The sequence below is a fragment of the Botryllus schlosseri genome, chromosome 16 (assembly GCF_051294905.1).
Source record: "Botryllus schlosseri isolate E-star chromosome 16, Bs_hap1, whole genome shotgun sequence".
Taxonomy (NCBI): domain Eukaryota; kingdom Metazoa; phylum Chordata; class Ascidiacea; order Stolidobranchia; family Styelidae; genus Botryllus; species Botryllus schlosseri.
In genome coordinates this window covers 11,585,489-11,595,882 of record NC_137251.1, presented here as the reverse complement: position 1 = coordinate 11,595,882, position 10,394 = coordinate 11,585,489, and the positions used below count along the sequence as shown (strand labels likewise).

Below are 10,394 nucleotides of genomic sequence, written 5' to 3'. Positions count from 1 at the left end.
GGCTACCAGAAACTGTTGAAAGTGAGAAGAATTAGTACATTAGGAATGCGACGCATCCGATATCACCGTGCATAGTTGTACAAGATGGGTTTCACACTCTACTCCGTGAGTTGGACTCGGACTTGGACTCGGACTCGGTGGTGAATTGAAAATGACTCGACTTGACTCTAGTCAAAACTATAAAAGTGATATTGCCTTGTAGGGTTGCATTTAAAACAAAAATCAATTAAAACGAACATGTTTGAAACATGGCCCTAATTTAAAACATGTTTTTATTGTGTTTTGAGCCATAACGTCATGAATATTCAGCTATGACGTCATAATAGATTAACATTGACAATTGAAAATATAGGGTAAATATAGCTCCTATGACGAAATATCTGTACTATAACTGCTTAACCGACTATTTTGAAGGTTCCAACCATCCCATGTCGATATACGTCGACTACATCGGGTGGTAATTGTCCGTAGACTCATACAACATGTGTTTTTTCAAAGGTCCTTGTTTAAAACACTGTTTAAAACATGTTTTACACAAAATGTTTTAAAACACCGTTTGTTTTAAATGCAACCCTATTGACTTGTGACTTGTAAGTTACAACCCTGATGCTATGATACTGTGACGACGAACGCTAATTTTCAACAACCCAACTGCTCATTGCTGCACGCAAGGTTGTTCTTCAGCTGTCCAACAAAGTACCGTAGTCTACGATTGCCACTTCGATTGTGGGAAGACTAGTTTATAAGACCGCATAAAACGACATATCCCAAGAACGATGATTACAGCATGCGTATGACGCTCGGAGAAATGGTCGTCCTTTATTGAAACTTGCATGCAAACAAGCAATTATCGTGAACGTAGCCATTGGAATGCATGAAGAAGTCAATTTTTGTTCCAAAAATCGATCAATCATTCATAATAGTTTACAATTCAAGATTTGAGGGCTCGTTCCCAGTTTGTATGAAGGATAGCGGAATGAATTAGACTGTCGAATGTTCCCGTTATCACCAAGTGGATGGAAAATGAACGTCAATTAAATATTTGCGATTCCTCAAATCACATATAACTGCAGCAGTCTTAAATATTTTAACCCAGGGTCGCGACCAGGGCTGTGGAATCGTAGTCGTGGAGTCGGATCCAGAGTTTCCTTAATTTTTACCTTAATGGAATCGGAGTCGGAGTCTCAAAAATTCTCTAGCACTCCTTGGAGTCGGAGTCGTGAAGAAAATACTGGGTGGAGTCGGGGTCGGAGTTTGTGAATGCTCCTTACTCCGACTCCAACTTTTTCGATGTGAAAATATGGGTTGAACAACGTTTGCTAATAGTTTTTTCAAGCGCTTCGGAAAGGTAACTTTGTTGATTTAGTAATGTCAAGAAGATACCACCGAAAGCAGTACTATACAGTTTTCTATAGCCGAACCTAGCTTTTAAAATTATTGGACTCATAGCCTCCATAGCCATTACCAAGCCGGAGATCATCCCTAGTGTAGGATACAAATCAGGTGAACGACGCTTTCTGGTAAAAAATAATCCACTTCACCTGATTTCTACCCTACACTTATGGTGGAAATCGGTTTCATTCTCGACTTTCTGCATGCACTTAGTAGACTTATATACCAAACATCAATTGCCTATACTCACTTGAGATATTCATAGTCGCGTTGGATGACGCCTTGTTCCAGACACAGTCGATGGATGTGTATTGTGCAACCTTCTTACAGTGGATAAAAGTTTCTGGCGCGAGTGGACAGCGGAGTAACTGGTAGCAACACAATCTCAACTACGAGACACCATCCTTTATCGAACAGTGCGTTCAGAATGATTTTTACGATCCTCCAAGTCTATTAAACCGAGCAATACCCTTTTTCAATAGTATCAAGGACTGTTCCGCGATTTGCCGAGTGGGCGCTGCTAAAAAAAGCAGGTGTACAGTCGCGAACCAACGAATATTGCGTTTTCAAGCATCCAAACAATCACACTTCCCAATCACACGCGCACCACACACGACTCGATCGAGACTCTTACCAGCCGAGAGGAAATTATTGTGAATCCAGTTTGAGAGAGCTGCAGCTGGTTAGACGCCACTGACATATTTCCCGATCCGCCTTTAGAAATAAGGAGTGATATATTGCCGAAGTAAGTGAAGTACACTATGTACGTACATGCGACGATTATATGTCGACATGAAATGCACAAAATCGCGCAATTGTCGCTTGAGGAACATCCACGTAGATGCGTAGGATCACGAAATATACATTATGTCAAATTTATATCTAATGGATATTTTACCGTCAACAGTAGGTAAGTATAGGAGGAATCATATGATCGGTATAATTTTATAGCTTATAAGCTGTATATACAAAGGAGTACCCGGGGCACAAAGGACTTACTGTAACATTTCAGGAGGAAGAACGCAATATAAAATCCGGTCTGGATTTGTGCAGTGTGTCCCAAATGATACTGGCTTATCAAATTATACAGACATATATTAGTATTGATATTAATTACGAAAGCGGATTTAGTTATTTAAATGAACGTATTGTTTTCCAAGAATCTATATAGAAAACGTTTTGATGATGACCTCAGTCAAGTCGTATCACCAGTAAAAAGCGTGCCCTGTCGTGCATGGGTCGCATCATTTTAATCCCGCTTCTCAACAAACACCCGGCAGATGCTGGGCGTATTCAACGGCAGTTATGCCGGAAAATGTTACAAATTATGAAGAAAACTTCACCTTCCAAAGTACTTTTGAATATGAGATCAGACAGCTTTGTCACTATACCATCCAATCCGTCGAAATTTTCTACGCTAAATACCCGTTCATCCGAGGAGCTATTGCCAGTCGCAATCGTCTGAAAGCAGAATGGTTATTTATTATCGGGGGAGTTTCGGCTGTCCCTATGTTCGGAATTTTCATAAATCTAAATCAATGCAGATAACAGCTGATTACCAAATTAGAACAAAACGTATCGAATTCATTCGATGTGAATTGCGGCCCGCCATCCGTGACAATTTTTACTGGCAAGCCTTCGATAGAAAAGACTTCCCTCAAAGCGTTGACCACACACAAGGTTGTGGTAGATCTGACATTCATTACTTTAACGAAAGGATATTTCGAATGCGCATCGACGATGACAAGAAACAGTTCATTTTTTATTGGACCTGCGAAATCCAAGTGAATCCGTTCAAAGCTTTCAAACGTTTTGGGCCATTCGCGATACTGACGATCAGGCGCTTTCATTACTTTACGGCAAGCGTCGCAACTCTTCACGAGATTTTCAATGTCGCAAATAATAGAAGGCCATGCGATGTAACGTCGAGCCATCTGCTTCATTTTCGCGATGCCCCCAATGTCCTTCGTGCAACAACGATAAGGTTCGCGCTCGAAGTGACTGCGGAATTAGCCTACTACGCGCTGAAAACCATCAATATTGAGCATGACTGTATTCGTGCAGAGAAAGCGAACGTTTGCCAGTCGAAAACCAAAACAAATCATCAATGTGCGTCTTTGGATTCCAGTTACCATAATTGACAGATAATTTAACTAGTTTCATGGTTTTGTCCTTCAGCGTCGCGTCGCGAATTTCATTGCGAGTTAACGGTATGCCATCGAATGCCATATTAATAGCGTGAACGATATCCGCGTTTTCACGAATTTCCAGTTCGTCAAACTCAGGGTCTGGACCCTTTGGTAAGCGAGATAAACCGTCGGCGTTTCCGTGCTGATTAGTTGGATTATAGCGAATGTCATATTGATAAGCCATGAGCGTTAGTGCCCATCGCTGTAAGCGTTGCGCTGTAATCACGGGAATTTTCTTGTCCGGCGAGAAAATAGCTAAAAGCGGTTTGTGGTCCGTAATGAGCGTAAATTTTCTACCATACAAGAATTGACGAAATTTAGTGACTCCGTAAATGATTGACAGAGCTTCCTTCTCTATTTGAGAGTAGGATTTTTGCGAATAGGAAAGCGTTTTCGATAATAATTGACTTTGCCCAGGAATGCCTGTAGCTGGCGAACATCCTGAGGTTTAGGCAACTGTTCAATTGCTTCAACGGATTTGTTAGACGGGCGTTTGCCGTCCTTGTCAATTATGTAACCAAGATACAAACTACTTTTGAAAAATTCACATTTAGCGAAATTGACGGTGAAACCGTATTCGGTGAGGCGCTCAAAGAGTAGCGATAAGTTGCGAAAATGATCGCGTTCATCAGTGCCAGTAACGATTATGTCATCGATAAAACTAGCAACACCGGGTAAGCCAGCGATCATGGCATCAATACAGCGTTGAAATTTGCGGGACTAGATGCGACTCCGAAACACATGCGCTGATAACGGAATAGACCGAACTGCGTGTTGATGACACACAAATTCTTCGCATCACCATCTAATTCTAGCTGAAAATAAGCATCGGCAAGATCAATTTTCGTGAATATACAACCACCCTGTAACTTGAAGAATTTCATCTAAGGAGGGCAGGGGATGTTGATCTATCTGAATTTGTTGATTCAATGCTTTGAAGTCACCACAAATGCGTACTGATCCATTAGATTTAGTGGCGGCAACAATTGGTGCTGCCCATTCACTGTAATTGATTGGTTCGAGGATGCCTTGATTGACTAATCTATCCAATTAGGTTTGAACCGCGATTTGTCTTGCGAAAGGCAAAGGACGTGACTTGATGAATACGGGCTTGGCATTAGGTTTCAAGTAAATTGTCACCTTTGTCTTGGTGCATCGTCCTAATACATTAGAGAAAACGGAGGGAAATTTGGACTGAAAAGATACCAATTTGTCGTTCCAATCAGAAATGTCAATAGTATTACATGATTGCGATTTGACCATCTGCAAGGAAATTGCATCCAAAACAGACGTTCCCTTGGTGGTCATGGAGAAAGCATCGCTCCAATCGAGACCAAAAATGTATTGCCCACGGTGTTCGTAGAGAACCACCAATTTTAAGCCAACTCGTACTTCGGAACCCACCTGGTTACAGTGCAAATACCTTTCACTTTCAGTGGCTTGTCGCTTACGCTAAGAAAGAGCAATGGTATGCTGAGAGTTTCGGAGAGCCCAAAGTTTTGTACTCAGTCAATCCCACCATGGCCGAGGGTGCACCAGTGTCCCACTGTGTCGGCAACGGAATGCCGTTGATACTGGAGTTGATCCAGAGCTGGTTTCCTACGCGTCGATATAGTTGATCGATGTCGAAGGAGAGGCGCGATATTGAGCAGAAATTGACGGATGTGACCTGTTGCGTGATACTAGGTTTGGTAGACATGCACACAGGTTTGATATGACCTTTACGACCACATTTCTGACATACTGCATGTCGATATTGACAGTCTTTTCTTTGGTGATCGATGAAACAGCGGCTGCAGGATTTCAATCTTTCCGGGAAGTTGCCTTGGATTTGGATTGGTTTGTGTTAGACAATGCCGTCTCACATCCACGTGCGGCGTTACTTCAATGATGAGATTGCGCATTAGCTCATCAACGTAGCTCTGATCACAGTCTTCTGTGAAGTTGCAATCTTTGGAGATTCCGCGTAGAGTAGCGATCCAATCGGCATACGACTGTCCCGGTTGCATTTTGCAATTGTAAAATTCGTACCTGGCTGCTTGCACATGAATTGAGTCCTTGAAGTGTACAACTTCTCAGTCAACGCGTCGAATGATTGTGCACTGACATCAGCAGCACCAAACAAATTACGTAGGAGCGAGTACGTTTCAGGTCCGACCCATGAGAGTAGACACGCTCTTTTTTTCTCCATGTTGGAAATGCCGTAAATTGCTAGGTGATGATTGAATCGTTGCAGACCACTGAGCTATATAAACACGTTGCAGACACCGGTCCAATTTCTCTTTTGATTTTACAAAAGAATGAAATTTGGGAGCGGTAGCTTCAGATGTTGACGCACCGGGACTCGACCTCTGCGTTAATTGTGCCATTTCTTCTTCGTGTTGGTCTTTTTGCTGTTCCAACTCAGCCATTACTTTCGCCATTGCTTCGTCATGATGTGCGCGTTGTTCCGCCATCATTTCTCTAGAAGCTTCAAAATACCCGATTCCATGATATATGTTCGTCGCAGAAATAACTATGAATCCGACTTCTGACACCAATTGTTATGTTCTTGATCATGTTTGAACAATGACTCATACGACGAGGTTGCAATATGAAATCAGTATATTATACGGCAGAATAACTTAAGACAGGCGACACGATCCAGAGTGCAGTTAAACCAGTGGTTCCCAACGTGGGCGATATCGCCCCCCAGGGGGCGATTTGTCGGTCCAGGGGGGCGAAAATAGCCAAGGGGGCGATAGGGGGGCGAAAATGGACGAAGGGGGCGATAGGGGGCGATGGCGCGTTGAAATGGCTATATTGGCGTCCATGACCGTAACTGCCACACCCAAACCCCCAATTGGGATAGGCGGCCAGAGCTCGAAGGGGGCCCACAATTTTTTCCTGAATTAACATTAATTATAGAGTATTATTTTGGAAATTTGGGCAACTTTTTCAAAAAAAATTCGCGCTGTGCGCCATTTCGTGGTCGCATATTTCTTGCTTATGGGATACCATTCCTGCAAGAAATAATACGCATGAGTTATATAAATGGGCATCTCGGCGTCAGCCATTATCACACCATGACGCACCAAGACATATGAAGTTTCATGCCATGTAACATGCGACTCCGAGCAGTGTGCCAGAACGAGAAAACCTTGGCGGAAAAGGACTGCCTTTATGCTGACTGACTTCGATATATATATATACGATATACATATATATTTAATTGTTCATAGGCGCCTAAATGGCTGGCGCCAAATGTTACTGTCCTGGCAATCAGAACCCCACAAAAATGCCATCTCGCAGAGAAAAATTAATTGCCAGTGCAGAAATACCAATTTGAAATCGTGTGCGTCTTTTAGGGTCGGTTGCATTGATCGTGATCAGAAACGATCCGCCGATAGCCATGATCGTCGATCTTCGGATCCGCGATCGACACCATAGCATGATCACGTCTCACTGATGCGGATCCAGTGGCGAGTCAAATGATCTCCGGTCGTTGACGCAAACTGACGCAAATGACGTCAGATAATCCACCAATATATCAGCTGATGGCGGAGGCAGTAACGTTATTGGCATGTTTCAAGAAGGCGTTGCGTGTGCACGGTGTACAGCTGAAAGACATGGATATATACCGATATGTTGAAGAGTTAGAGACACTGCGGAGCCTGAGACAAGAAAGAATTCCTAGGAGGATGCTGAAAGACCGTTCGAATCCCCTAGAATACCTTGACGATACAAAATTCGCGAATCGGTATAGGCTGTCCATTGTCCAAGTTATCAACTTCGGAGCTTTTGGACATGAAGGAGGAACTTTCATTCCCCAGTCGCCCCTGTTATGCCATTCCTCCTTATTTTAAACTGCTGGCTACCATTCGTTTCTTTGCTTCTGATCATCACCAAATGACTGATGGCGACCTTCTGCATATGAGCAAAAACACTGTTTGCAGAATAGTAGTCCTACATCAGTGGTTCCCAACGTGGGCGATATCGCCCCTCAGGGGGCGATTTGGCGGTCTAGGGGGGCGATAATGACGAAGGGGGTGACAGGGGGGCGAAAATGTACAAAGGGGGCGACGGGGGGCGATGCCGCGACAAAACGGCTGACCTTTTTTATTTTTTTTAGTCAACCCACGGAAATTTAGTTACAAAAGTGTGTCAAATTAGCCATCGAGCCGTAAATTTGACCTTTTATTTTATAGTCAACCCGTCGGTGATTACAGTTTGTATGCCCAATTTTCGGTACACAAAATTTGGGGGGCGATGAGCTTGTGTGCAGTGCAGATATGGAATTCACACGTAGTAGCTGGTCTGGCTGTTATTGTCATGGCACTCACCAACCATTCTCAAGAATGGATATATAGATATTTCTATCTGTCATTGTAGCATTTCTGCATCCAAAGCAATCTTCACATTTCCATGTTTTTCTACGTTACCCACTGACAATACAAATGCATTGCACCCTCATAGGAACTGTTGATGTATTTTGCCCACAACCAATTGAAATATATCTCACACACACTGCAAATGTATTGTTACTTTATAGCAGAAAGGCAGGCATGTATGTAGATTCTAGGGTTGTTCAAAAATAATTTCAAATTTGACTGGTTACTTGTAGCAAGGCAGGCATGCAGATTAGGGTTGTTCAAAAATACCTTCAAATTTCACTGGCTAGTTGATAGGTTGGCTAATAAACTCATCTGAACTTCGGCGAGTAAAAAGTGACATGCAGCATTATTTTAGCCAACCCGGTAAACTTTGAAAAATAAGTCATTTTTCTGAACAGCCCTAATCTACATGATATGTTGACTGATGAGTAGGGCTGGGCTGATCTGAATCGAGTATCAAGCGTCAAGTATAAGGCAGTTTGATGTCATAACAGTGTGAAAGATGTGGAGAGTTCAAATGTGTACACTGTGTACATTTTATACTACCACAAAGAACATAGTGCCAGTTCTACATCACATAAAGATTGTTGCGGGTTGATCACGGCTTCACGGAAATGTCGTTTCCACCAATACATGTTGTGAATGTGCCAATTAAGGTTTGAAGGCTCCCGAAGTTGAAAATACTAACCGAAATAGAGCCACAGAACGGCCGGTCAAATTCAAAATAGCAGCAATACTCCATTTCAGATTCGAGTACGCGAATCATTGTGCTTAGTCCTACTGATGCGCAGTGGACAGCAATGGAGCTTGAGCAAAATTAGCCAGCGAAAAATGAAGAATGAAGAGTCAGATCACGTGGTCGTGTCATCCAATGCCAGGTTCTTCTGAATTCTTCAGCCATTTCTTGCTTTCTCCTCTTCAATGCAATTTTCATATTTTTGCGCCGCTTTGATTTCAAAATATTTCAAATGTAGGTCATGCTTCTCCTTTGCCATTGCCAGTATATCATCTGGAATAACTTGGTTGAAAAGAATCAGGAAATCAAGTAATCAACAGGGAAATTTTTTGCAGCTTTTGCAAATTTTTTTATAGTATCCGGGAGCTTCCTAATACTCAGTCAGAATATAGCCCATGTAGTATGTTGTTTCAAGCTGCTTGAAGGAATTTTATATTGCAACTTTGTTGGTATTGCAAAACCGAACTTTGCTGTAGTCATGTATTTGATGATATATCTCACTTCGTGCTACCTGCTACTATTCAATATCTCTATATGATCAATGAAAATACTATACTACGGCACTTACTGTGAATATTCTTAAACATAGCATCAAACTCTGATGGAGGAGATCCTGCAACAGTTTTGGCGCGTTCTCCCCGCTGACTAGAATAAGCTTTTTTGTCTTCTGCTTTAGATTTTTCCACAGGTTTTGAATTTGGCCAACCGTTCTGTGGACACCAGTATTTGTGGCTCTATACTGTCTGCCAAGCTTTTTCCTTTTGTTTTGTGGTAATGGTGACCCCGTCCGTTTTTGTATTTTCAATGATATTCAGACTATCTTCAACAAGTTCAACGACGTTACATTTCTTCAGTTTACAAAAATTCTCTATAATTTTGTAATCCGTTTCTGTAATAAAAGAAAATGACCACCAATTATAAGAACTTATTCGCTTAACATTAAAATGAGACACTGTATATCTGCAAAACCTACAAGACATCAAGTAAACCATTTGTAAAAGCGAGGTATGTGCAGGTATATTGTTATTGCATCATTTTTGAAGTTATGAGTAAACTCAACGATACCGGTAATCAAAACCCGAAAACACTGAATGCAAAATCTCAACGTCAATACACGAACAAGGTAGGCTACCGGTATGTAGGCTACAAGTAACGCATGTTACTCTTACATCGATTTTTGCTCATGCCTCATTTTACAACAGTCTCCTTGTTACCTTGTAGATATTATACATTTTTACAGGTATTACAGTGTCCCATGTAAAATCGATCAAAAAGACAACAAAACTAACTTTATTGCCACCACTGATGTTGAAATAATACGATCTGTATTGGCAATTCCTATCCATAGTACCGGTCCACGAACCATTGAGTACTCTAGATATGACATATTTACACGACAAAATCCATCTATAAAACAATCTCAGCCCTCACTTGATATCTTTTGCGGCATCAACAGCGAAGCACACCGCCGATCAAGTCCTTGAACCACCTACCCAGATGGATCAAATCTCGCCGATCAAATTTCCCCGATAATGGCCTGATCGTCATCTATACCACGGAACTCCGACGATCTGTTACGCATGATCGGCGATCATGCTTCGATCGCGATCTGTGCAACCGACCCTAGTTTAGTACGTATGGACGATTTGAATATCTTTTGACATAGCAGACAGGCCACGAAATGTCATTACGTAACAAAGTCAT

The 10,394-nt window shown here is 42.0% G+C and overlaps 1 protein-coding gene and 1 long non-coding RNA gene across 2 annotated transcripts in view; both read right to left on the bottom strand.

The window, feature by feature from the left end:
* Positions 1 to 1,957: 1,957 nt before the first annotated feature.
* LOC145459480 (integrin alpha-X-like) overlaps positions 1,958 to 10,394 on the bottom strand; it is a 48,503-nt gene continuing 40,066 nt past the window's right edge. The window contains exons 9-10 of the mRNA XM_080338133.1: positions 2,736 to 2,853; positions 1,958 to 2,106 (exon numbers count right to left, since the gene is read on the bottom strand). Of these exons, the coding sequence (XP_080194259.1) occupies positions 1,988 to 2,106; positions 2,736 to 2,853 (237 nt within the window). The 3' untranslated portion in view covers positions 1,958 to 1,987. The remainder of the gene's footprint in view (positions 2,107 to 2,735; positions 2,854 to 10,394) is intronic.
* On the bottom strand, positions 8,034 to 10,313 carry LOC145459089 (uncharacterized). Its single transcript, XR_013921271.1, has 3 exons — positions 10,122 to 10,313; positions 9,259 to 9,579; positions 8,034 to 8,963 (listed from the first exon to the last, which is right to left on the bottom strand). It is a non-coding gene; the product is annotated as an uncharacterized LOC145459089 (long non-coding RNA).